The sequence below is a fragment of the Podarcis erhardii genome (assembly GCF_964252035.2).
Source record: "Podarcis erhardii genome assembly, chromosome: 13".
In the NCBI taxonomy this organism is placed as follows: Eukaryota; Metazoa; Chordata; class Lepidosauria; order Squamata; family Lacertidae; genus Podarcis; species Podarcis erhardii.
The window spans coordinates 31,701,513-31,713,676 of record NC_138502.1 but is presented as its reverse complement, the minus strand read 5'-3'; the positions used below and the strand labels follow the sequence as shown (position 1 = coordinate 31,713,676).

At 44.6% G+C, this 12,164-nt stretch overlaps 1 protein-coding gene across 1 annotated transcript; it reads right to left on the bottom strand.

Moving 5' to 3' along the window:
- Positions 1-3,677: 3,677 nt before the first annotated feature.
- On the bottom strand, positions 3,678-11,886 carry PNPO (pyridoxamine 5'-phosphate oxidase). Its single transcript, XM_081836483.1, has 7 exons — positions 11,702-11,886; positions 10,468-10,592; positions 10,252-10,351; positions 9,475-9,528; positions 8,196-8,324; positions 6,738-6,808; positions 3,678-6,378 (listed from the first exon to the last, which is right to left on the bottom strand). Exons 1-7 carry the CDS (start codon positions 11,825-11,827, stop codon positions 6,213-6,215), a joined length of 771 nt encoding a protein of 256 aa, XP_081692609.1. The 5' UTR covers positions 11,828-11,886; the 3' UTR covers positions 3,678-6,212.
- Between the last annotated feature and the right edge of the window lie 278 nt (positions 11,887-12,164).

Here is a 12,164-nt window from a genome sequence, read left to right as displayed (position 1 = left end):
CTACAAAATAAGAAACAACTCCTAGGCCAGTCTTCCACAACCTGGCATGCCCTCCTGCCTGGACCTTTTGGACTGCAACTGTATATACTCCATACATTTTCCTCCCAAAGGATCCTGGGAACTGTAATTAAGGATGCTGGGAATCATAGCCCTGTGAGGGATAAACTCCCATTCTCAGGACTCTTTCGAGGTGGGAATGTGCTTTAAAAGTATGTATGCAGCTAAAAACTCCCATCATCCCTTCACATTGGCCATGTTGGCTGGGGCTGATGGGAGTTGTAGGCCAAATTATCTGGAGGTTACCAGTTTGGGGAAGGCAGGACAGTACCTATACATTGGTGCAAACTGAAAATTCTTTACAGAAGGATTTCTTCAAACGTTTTTGACCTCAGAAGCATCCTGAAGCCCTCAAAAACATTAAAAATACAACCCTGCAAACAGAAAGTCAGCAGAGCAGGAAGACAGATCCAGCCCTTTGCCTGCTGTGGTGGATTTCTGTTTAAAGGAAGTTTTAACAGATCACCTACCAGCAATCCAAAGTGTCTTCAGACCATTCTCTCTCTCCTGCACCACTGTTTGCATGTACAGACTAGGGCTTAATAATCAGGCATTTGTGTGTGTTGTGGTATACATCACACTATTGTACACAAGAATATGAGGATCAGGGAAACATTGAAAGTGAGTGTGTTAGCCTGTGCCCTCAACATGACACTGTCTTGCCTAGCAAATGGGTCTACAGTGGTACCTCGTGTTACATATGCTTCAGGTTACAGCGTCCGCTAACCCAGAAATACTGCTTCAGGTTAAGAACTTTGCTTCAGGATGAGAACAGAAATTGTGCTCTGGTGGCGCGGCAGCAGCAGGAGGCCCCATTAGCTAAAGTAGTGCTTCAGGTTAAGAACAGTTTCAGGTTAAGTACAGACCTCCGGAACGAATTAAGTACTTAACCTGAGGTACCACTGTACAGTACTTGGGTGCTCACTCAGTACAGAACCAATACGTTTGTTACTCCATTTGTTTCTTATGCAGTTTGTATTTGGTGTCTGGGGAGAGACAGGGCCCCTTGCTACTGCTTGTCTTCCAGAAGCAGCAGAGAAAGCTTTCTTCCTGGCTCTGAACCACTAGCAGATATTCCCAGACCAAAACGAAGGTATAGTCACAAAGCTTAACAGCTCTTTTTGAATGCAGGCATGAGATGCAAATCCTGGTGGAGAATTAAAATACCCTCTCCTCTGATATTAAGAGGCCCAGCATTTCCTCTTTGCAAATATCTCACTGTGTAGGTTGAAGGAGAGGCCAAGAGTCCTGCAGTTCTGCTCCAGGGTCCCAGCTAAGCAGGAAGCAAAATTAAGAGGCCTCCTCGAAGGCCCACAGGCAAAGGATAATCATCTTTGTGGCACATTTTTACAGTGTACCAGGAACTTTTACAGTGTTCGCCTCAGTTCAACCCTGGGAGGTAGAGGTTAGGCCCAAGGTTGTCTGGCTCAGCAGTAATGTGATGTGGAGTCTCCTACAATCACACCCAGGATAGATTTGAGCATCACATCACTACCCCTTTGCGATTTAATTGGATTCTATAGAGCTCAAGTATTAGCAATGTACTTCAGAGACCACTGACTTTGGCTACATCTCTGTTCACAAAGTGGGCACATGTTTATAATATATTTAACTGGGGGGGGGATCCAGGCACTACATTTTTTCAGGAAGGAGAAAGCAAGACATACATATCAGTGTCCCTTGTAGGTTTACTCAAGAGCAAACCTCATGTAGTTCAATGGGATTTACACCTAAATAAATGTTCCAATAGATGCAACACAATCCTGTCAGAAATATGCAGGATGGCCTGATTGGTCTCTTAAGAGACCAGTTATTACATTTATATCCCACCTTTCCTGCAAAGATCTCAATGGTTCTCCTCTCTCCCAATTTTATCTTTAGAGCAACCTTGTGAGGTAGGCTAGCCCAAGAAATGGTGACTGGCTGAAGGCCATCCAGTGAGCGTCAAGGCTGGGAGGGGATTTGAAGCCTAGTTCTCCAGGCCATAGTTAACAATGTTAAGTACAACAGTACAGTGGTACCTCGGGTTAAGTACTTAATTTGTTCCAGAGGTCTGTTCTTAACCTGAAACTTTTCTTAACCTGAAGCACCACTTTAGCTAATGGGGCCTCCTGCTACCGCCGGAGCACGATTTCTGTTCTCATCCTGAAGCAAAGTTCTTAACCTGAAGCACTATTTCTGGGTTAACGGAGTCTGTTACCTGACACGTATGTAACCTGAAGCGTATGTAACCTGAGGTACCACTGTACATCAATTCTTTTTAAGATGTCACATCACTTTTTAGTAATAAAATACCCTACGTTTCTAAAACTTGATGCACTAAGGTTCAGATTTACTGGAACTCACACCTTCCAACTTGGGACCTCTTCCTTAATTCACAAATGCACAGGCGATCTCTGTGTGTGTGTGTGCACATGGTTTCACACATGATCAGGGACGATGTTCTCGTGTTTATTGCTTTGCATGGTTCAGGATATGCTTCTGATCTCCAGGCACCACAGTGACAACGTGAAGCCTCAGGCTAAAACAAGGAAAGCGAAAGTTGAGGAGCATTCCAGAAACAGGTGTTTCCAGAGGCAAGGCAGAAGGGGGCTCTCCCAGGCTTTAGGGAATCCCATCATCAACCGTGAACTGCTCTGGCAGATCTTAGCCCTCGATTAGCAAGCGAAGGAGCAATGACTGAAAAGGCAAATATGCGCCGGGAGCTGAGAGAGGGCAAAAGGTTATCAGGGATGCAGTTTCACTGGGAGGCAACCCAAGAATGAACAGAGAGCAAACCGATACCTGACTTGGGCTGCACACCAGAGAAAAGCCCACGCTAACTCCCCCTGGTGGAATGTAGAAGAACAGCATGCTTTGGGGAGGGGGGTAGATGACAAGGTAAAACCAGAAGAGAAATCCAGTATTTCCACTTTTCACCGGTTGTGCCTTATGTAATAAGGCCACAAACTCTCACAGGGGTTTCCCTCTGGGATTCCCTCCTTTCAGGCATTCGTCAGCTGAATCCAAACCTCTTTTACCAGTGCTCATAAGAGTTTCTTTGGAGAAGTTTTTAAAGTTGCCAAGATTAAATTGCTTGCTTTTAGCCTGGGGTTAGTTTCAGCATATGATTTTCACCAACCGTAGGCAGTCATCACTTCAGAGTTGTGAAGCATTTACTCCTTAGTGCTTTTTCTTCTCCTAAAGATGTACTGCAAGACAACGGATACAGATTTTCCCTCTGCGTTTATACCTGAAGTCTTTCTCATGAATAAGTATCGGTTTAGGATCAGTTTTCCTTCTCCTACAGTAGATGGGCTAATTTTCCAGCTTGATGAGCCACTTCTGCCCCTCACTAACTCAGCAAGGGCTTGAGACCCAATGGCTACCCTCACCTGGTTTAGCCAGCCAGCCAGTCAACACAATTTCCCAGGGTGTGGCCACTGCCGCACGCTGACAGTTCTAGGAGCCACAGGTGAGAGATGAGGGCAGGGTGGAGACCAAAAATGGGGAAGCTACCCCAGAAGGAGCATGACATGTCCCCCACCAGAGCACGTCTGGAGGCAGGAAAGAAGACACACACACTTTTTGTGGGAGGGAAACAGGACAGAAGTTAATATTAATCCACATTCACCTTCAACTATCATTCACTAGGCTGAACTTTTACTGTCCAGATGTACATAGGCACAGACTCAAAAGTTGGTACACAGCAGCACTTACAGACGCCGGACTGCCCAGACAGAGCAACAACAGGAATTATCAGGACTATATCCAGTACTTTTAAGACTTTCACAAAGAACATTAACAGAGCCACACACACACACACACACACACACCCCAAAGCACATCTCTGACCCATTAGGATCAGTGACTAATGTATTTACTGTTGCACTTTCAGTTTCGTCTATGGAAGAACCACAAAGCGCATGTAAGGTGTCACACTGGGAAATAACACCTCAAGGCAGGAACAGGAGTTCCTCAAAATGAATGTTAGTGAAACGGGGATTTCCTGCCTCTTTCCCACCGTACAGCCCTCTGCTATGGATTAGGGAGGCCTGGCAAAGGGATGTGGAAGGGCTGCAGTTGCAAAAGCTTGCTGGAAATCACCTCCCTCTTTAAATGGAAGATCAACTTTGGACTCAAACTCTTTGATTGTCCTAGGGACCGTCAGGAAAGCATGAAATCTGATATCCAGGTCAGATTTCCACATCCCAAGTATCTCAGGCCTTTTTTGTTTTAAATAGTTCCTAGCTTTTATAGATTGAAGGTCAGAAAATGTGGGGGGGGGCAGTGAAATCAGAAGCAAAAAGGAAGGGAAGACAGAGCAGAACATCCACCTGTCTTCCCCCCCATTAAGCCTTTCTAGTTCATGGGGACATAGGAAACTGCCTTATACAAAGTCAGATCATTAGCCCATCTTCCTCAGTACTGTCCACACTGACTGACAGCAGCTCTCTGCAATTTCAGCCAGACTGAATCTAGAATCTGCATGCAAAGTATATGTGCTACCACAGCCACAGCCCATGGAGCTCCTGAACTTATAGTCCTTGTACACCCTTGGTTGTAATTTTACAAGCACCTAATAAGTGCTGCTCTGTCCCCCTTCCACCACTCCCAGTCCTTGCACCAGAATCCACATATGTGTGCCAATGTTGTTTTACTGCATTTTCTGCACTGGGCACACTGGACTGGATGACCTGGGAGGTCTCTTCCAACTCCATCTTGGTTGCCCATTTAACAGACCTCCCAATTTTCATTTTTGTTGGTTTCAGAATCTGGGTCCTCTTCAACACAGAGCACAAGCCTCTTCTAATCATGCCTGATATAGTGAATTTATAGAAACTGAACTAAGCCTATCTGCTCCATTGTAATGCAGAACCACACAGATATATTTGCTAGCCACAGCATTAAGCCAGTCTGAAAAAGAAGTTGTTTTAAGCTGCTTTTAATATTGTGTTCTAATGTTGTAACTTGCCCGGCGACCTTAGGCTGAAGGGCAGGTAATTAATAATCTCCCACCGGCACCTCTAACTCTGGAAAGTATAGCTTTAGGGGATTGAAAATCCCCAAGGTTTTATGCTTTGGGAGAAATATTAGCTAAATGTGTGAATAGTTTAAAAATATGTAGCGCAGTCATACCCTGAACATAAATATTGTTACCTCCAGGGCCCAAATACATGAGATAAGCAAAAGGAGATTAAACTTTTAGAAGACATCTGAAGGCAGCCCTGTACTGGGAAGTTTTGAATGTTTGATGCTTTATTTATATGTGTTGGAAGTAGCCCAGAATGGTTGTGGCAACCCAGCCAGATGGGCGGTGTGTAAATAATAAAATTATATTATTATTATTATTATTATTATTATTATTATTATTATTATTTGGCAGGTACCTTTTAACAGGGCTCAGAGATCCATGAGGGCCTCGCCCAGGTTCCAACCCAATTACAAGGAAAATTACTGAGGCTAAATAAAGTGCAGACCATGCTTGAGGATATATGTATGCCAACTTATTTCCCTGTTTCCTATGCATCTGTTGTCCAGATCTCATGAGATTGCTAGTCAAACAGGCAACATCCTGAAACAGTGGCTTGCTGGCTCAGGTCCTTCTCTAGATCAGAATGAATGCTTGCACAGTTCAAGTAGAACATGCAGTTTGAGAGACGGAGAGATTTGTGCTTCCTTAATGTGACATAGTCTCAAAAATGACCATGCTTAGTGCATATGCAAGAGCGAGATTGCTGGTGGAATGGACAAACACACAAAATAATCAGGGAGACTGATCTCGGGGATTGTAGGAACCAGTGCTGCTAGCGGGCCCCAAAATAAAAAAGAACAATTTCAAAATTAAAACAGAACGGTCGGGATTGTGCTTTCTGTGTAGGAGGAAGCCCGTGCTACAAGTTTGCACTGCCCTTCTCCGCAAGAATGTTTAGGCTGCTTCAACCTGCCTTTCTTCCAATGGTTTACAGAGATTATCACCACTTTATCCTCACCAGTACCTTGTAAGGTAGGCTAGGCTGAGTGTTAGCAGCTGACTGAACAGCACTGCAAGGATTTCAGTTCCAGGTCTCCCTAGTCTATGACTTTGTCCAGCGGTTCTTTGGGTGCTCTGTCTGAGAGGCAAGTGGGGGAACAAAGAATTTGGCACTTAAAAAAAAAGAGGGCGAACAAGCTTCTCAAGGAGACAGCCTCTCGTAGATCCAGTTGTCCTCTCCTCTGTGGGTCATAGGTTTCAAGGGTGCACTGCTGTCTTGGAGGTACCGGAAAACAATGCGGTCATGCAAACGGTTTGTCTGGCCCTGCCAGAATTCTATGACTTTTGGTTTCAAGATGTAGCCTCCCCTGGAGGGGATAAAAGAGAGAGAGAGAGAGAGATAAAGAGACTGAAAGAAAGAACCCTAAAACAACAAAGCACCAACTCGCCAATTGGTAATAGGGCTGTGTAAGCTATATAAACAAACCTCAGGGGGTGCGGAAATAAATCAAGAGGTTTAGCTACTCTCTAATCCCTGCTGTGGTGTTTGCCACAACCTACGTTCCTCAACTTCCTTTGGCTTGAGTTTATCCCAACCAGCCCAATCCACCACTGTAAAAAAAGATCACAAGTTTCTGAAACCAACGTCCTGGATCTATGGCTGATCACAATCGAGACAACATTCAGAAAACCAAACGGCCAGAATGCACACTGAGGCCTGACTCACCAATATGCTGGTTTAGGCACCTTAGCCTCTCGGTACACCTCTTCCAGCTCTGCATTTTTCTTCCTTAAATACTAACAAAAAGAGGGAAAGGGCTGTGAAGCTTTTCGTCAAAAGGACACTACCTGGGAGCTTGGTAACAACTCCAATCTGCTAGCCGATTTGGGGATATAGAGAGGCTTGCGGATAATCTGCACTCTGTAAGAATGGCTAACGAGCATGTCATGTTGTTTGCTGAGAACTGGAGGGAGGGGATACCAAAGGACAAGCTCAGTTGATAATGGGTGGTGTTAGGACTAGATTATTAATTTATTTAAAGGTTTTAATAGAAAAAGTATAATGAGAATGATTGGAAGCTTTTCACAGAAGACATTATTGGGTAAGAAATGATGTTGCATAAATATCTGATACTTTTAATTGTTATTTTCTTCTTCTTTTCTTGTTACTTTTAAACTTTTTGTACTTTTTGATGTGGAGAATTCTTTTTCTTTCTTTTTCTTTTCCTATTTTTCTTTCCTGTGCTTAACTTTGTTGTGCTTAACTTTATTGTAAGATTGTATTTTAAACCAATAAAGATGTATTTATTACAAATTTATTTAAAAGTTTTATATCCCACCTTCCAGCCAAATGATCTGCAAGGTAAACTGTAATGATATATGCCAGGAATCCACAACATTCTGGGACCCAGGGACACAGATGGAAATCTAAGGAACTGCCATAGCCACACAAAAAAACCCATTTCACAGAAGAGAGGCTGGTGATGCTCAGACATTCCCCCCCCCCCCAAAAAAAGAAACTCAAACACCTATACCCCCATACCTATTACAGAGAAATCTAAAAGTTATTTGTGTTAAAAATGGCTGTTAAGAACTCAAGCTCAACTACAATAAGTCTTGACACACTGGATATCTACTGTAGCAGAGTTGGGGAACCTTTCTAGCCCATCTCCCGCACCATATTTGAGCTGCCCGCTTGTCAATTGCCTGAGCTTTTTTGACTGCAGGGGTCTTTGGAAGCTGCTCTTAAAGCACGGCTTGCACAGCGCTTTGAACAGGGGGTATAGAGGCACTGCCATCAGAGAGCCTTCTGGCCAAGCCAGATGTTATCCAACATCATATGAAATCATATCAGCTGAAATGGCCTGGCAAGTCAAATGATGAAGCCCAGGGGCCAGACATTCCCCACCCCTGTACTACAGGATGCCTATGTTTTGGAGGAGCTTTCAACTTTTGTGCAGAACCATGTCTGAAATTGTTCTTCAATATCCCTGATGAGGAGCAGTCCACCTTGAGAACCTTCTGTGTTAAGGAAGTTTTGATACCTGTTTATCATTTTTGTTACCGTGTCTGACCATGTACACCCAAGCTCTCCAGCTTATCATGAAAAGGCATATTTCAACACTGTTTCCCCACCCCCAACGCAGGTTCAAGAAAGGGCAGCCCCAACACTGCAGCTCCTCACCTCTCTGTCCGCAATCACCGTGCTTTGATGACTCACTACAGCCCCGATCTGGCTGCTCTTTGGACGCGTGTAGAAGTACTTCTCTGATTCCTCCTCAGAAAGCTTCTCTACGGGGCCCTCAATCCGTACCTGCAAGCAATTCAGTTCAAAGCATGTGAAGCACAAGACCAGAGTGAGGATGTGCTAGTAAGGGGGCTTTGCTGTGTAGTTCAAATCATGGTTACCCCAAGCTCCTCTCCAATATGAGAAAAGAGAAGGGGGGTGGAGATGGAAAACTTAATTTTTAAAACTTAATTGGACAATTCCAACTCTTCTGATTTGCGTGTTTTCTGTGAAGCACTGCTCAAAAAAAGTCTCTTCTCCTTCCACCTACTTAATCTTGCATGGGCAAACATTCCCTCTTACTTCTTAAACCCATCAAACTGCCAAGTTAAAAACAGGCTCATTCCAAACTTTCCTGTTCCACGTCATTTTTTTGTCTATTGTCCATGAAACCAAATATGATGAATTAAAAGTTCTTTTCTCCCACCCTACACCTCCAAATGCCTGTGGTCCAGATGTGGCCCATGGCCTTGTTCCATCTAGCATGTTGCTTCTTGCCTTGCAGTGGCGGGAACAGCTGTCTATCATTAGATCTTGAGGGAGGAGGAATAGCAAACTCACACCCCACAGACTCTATGGCCTCTCTATGGCAGAGAGATGGCCAGAGAGGGAAAGCACATGACTTCTAGTTGCTATGGGAGTCTTTCCCATGGCCACATTTTAAGGTGCCCTGCTCGTGGCTCTCTGAGCTGGGAAAGGGAGCTGAAAGACAGTAGGGAGGAGGTTGCTGAAAGAACAAGACACACCGCAATGAATAGCAGTTTCTGGTTCCAAAATGCAAACTTGCTACAAACCAGAGAGGATAACTACAGTACTCCCTCCGAGCTGTTCCAAAGGGATGATTTCATTTTCACGAGATACAAGAAGAGCTGAAGCAAAGTACTGACACTTCAGTCCCTTCCATACTTGAGATCAGAGTTCAGCATCTTCCACAGAACAGGCCAAAGAGGAAGAGCCTCCAGCTGCAGCAAGATCATGCCCTTGTCCATCTGCTCAAGACCTGGCTACATACAGTAAGACTCAGCACATATAAGCAGCAACTGGGAAAATGAAAAGGAGCAGCCAGGACAAAAGTTCACCAAAGCTCCTCTTACCATGTCACCCACCCCATGTATTACAGAGGTTTCCAGTTTGACTACAGGACTTCTTTTCAGTAGATGCAGAGAAGACAGTTTACCTGACGATTGAGGGGCTCCCAGTAGAAGACCATTGAAGCAAATGGGTTTGAATCCTGCAAATGGTGAGAAAAGCAACAGTGAAAAGAAAGTTGCCGTGTCCGCTGACTAAGGCTGTGTACATATAATATATTCAGAGCATGTGACTTCCCACAAAGAATCATGGGAACTGTAGTTTGTGGGGAATTGTAGCTGTGTGAGAGGTAGTGTTCCCTGCATTCTTTGGGGGTGGCGGAAAGTGCTTTAAACATATGGTGTCTACACAGAGACACCTGGATTCCCTAAGCTAGAAGGCAAGGATGATATGGAAGGAGGTTCTTAGACTGAAGAGTTTTTTGTCGTACTTTTTTTTCAGTCAGCCTCTCTCTCTGCTCCTTGCTGCTTGAATTGTCTATTTGCAGAAGGAAGAGGAATTTGTACTCATAACCCTTTGGCTGGCCCAGTTTAGCTCAGGGTCACCTGTTGCTGAGCCGGCAAAAACTGAGACGCCATAGATAGCTTCTATGAGACTTCCAGTTCCCCCTCAGTAGCTTGCATAGGTGCTTATGTATGTTCCCACAGCAAAATGGAAGCCGAATAGGCAAATATTTGCAACTTTCCTAACTTTGCATAATTGATATTGGTCACAAAATGTAGATATCCTAAAGGATTGTTGCTGTTTCACTTAAAAAATAAGAAGCCTGGATTCAAAGTGTCAGCTCCACAGAAGTAAATCTGAGGTGCCAGTTTACAAAGGTTCAACTTTTCTCCGATAATCTTTCTGTACAAGTAGCACTCACCAGCTCTCTTCCTTTCCGGCTCTCATGGTTAGTGAAGAAGCGAAAGCCTTCCTGGCTAAACCCCTTCAAAAGCAGCATCCGAGCAGAAGGCCGTCCATCTCTGGGAAGGGATAAACACAGCTTGTAGATAGGCAAATATTTCTTCTTTACTTTGGCCCCGGGTCTCCCAAACCCATAAAGCAACAAGAATACAAGCCATCAGGCAACGATTCCTACCTAGTACAGGTGGCTAAGCACATGGCATTGACTTCCCCAATAGATGGGCACTTCATAGCTTCTTCAAACCATACAGAGAACTGCTTAATAGGGTTAAGGGAGGTCAGATGTTTCTCCTCAAAGGCCTGGGATGGGAACAAAAAAACACCCACATTTTTAGCAGGTGGCTACACCGTTTGACGCCAGTTCTTCTCCCCTTTCAGTCACACATCTATCACTTCTCATTTCCAAAATGTGGTCAGTGTGTCATATCCTACTGCTTCTACACCACCTATTGTGTTCTTGTAAACTCACCAACCCTTTCCATTTCCCCTTCCCTCCTTTTGATATTCCCCAATTGTTCCATCATCCTCCCAGCCTTCATGGTTCCATAATCATCACCTGACCCTTTCCTCCAAACCTGCCTGCATCTATCAATTGACACACCCACCCAAGCTTTTGGACCCAGTCTCATAGTGCTCAGTTTGAAGCAAAAGCTCTCTACCTTGTCTCTTAATATATGCTTTGGATGCCTTGGGTGGGTTCCAGCCTAAATTAGATGTGAAGCCATGACTAATGTAAGCCCCAGTGATTTCAAAGGGATTCTAAATGCAATTTCAATTTGATCTAATCCCTTGTTCACAGCTTCAAACATCAAGGAGATTCTATTATTAGTTTACTTGCAAATTTAGTGAGAAGGAAAAGGAAAGATGAAAGAAAATTGAAAAAATAAAGAGAGAGAAGAGGAAAAAATAGAAACGGCAAATAATATGCCAATAATGATAGACTACAATGCAGGTAGGTACAGTAACCATCAGTATACAAATTTTAACATAAGCCCTTTAGATGTCCACAGACATCCACCTAAAACTGATGCCTATATGAAATATGTTAGATCTATATGAAATAGGTTAGATCAAATACAAACTGGGTAGTGAGGCCCTCAGACCATTATGTAATAGATAGTGGGCATTTATTTTTCCACAACTCTCTTATACCTTCGGCATCTGTTTGTGTTAAGTCGAGTGAGCGTCTCTATATATGCTCAGCCACTCTGTATATGCTCAGAAACAACACCTTTATTATTACGCCACGATTCTTTTCGGAGCGAAAGTCAAACTGCGAGGCTAAGCGCTGGCCTGAGAAACGCCGCGCACTCTGCACAAGCTCAGAGGCACTCTGTCCTTCAACATTTCCCGGCCCTGAAACGCTGCAGTGCAAAAACATGTTCTGGGGTTTAATGCTGCTCCCTCACCTCATCGTCCCCCCTGTAGTCTTTCCGAAGGTGCGTCAGATCCATGGCACGAGACGATTTCCCCGCTTGGCTTGAACCACGAAACCCCAAAGGACGCGACCCCAGGCGAACCGCGCGGCTCAACATCAAAGGATCCCTTTTGCCCCCTTGCAGTGCGCACGCGCGGAAAAGAGCGACGCGGGCGGAAGCAGCTCGTGTCTTCTCCGCTAACCTCAGAGGCCGGGAGGAAACGAGGTCTCAAGCGCCCAATCAGAAACGAAGCAAGAGCCCACCTTTTCCTCTACCCCCGCCCTTCTTCGACCACAGCAAATCAAGAGCGCGAAACGACAGTCACCACCAATCAGAAGGTAGAAGGCGGTCCCTCGTAAACCAATGGAAAGCGACTTGCCTCTAGCATCGCGAAGGGTCTGTGTACCGGGGAAAGGCGCCCGTAAGCTCGGGTGTGTAGAATCATAGAATCATG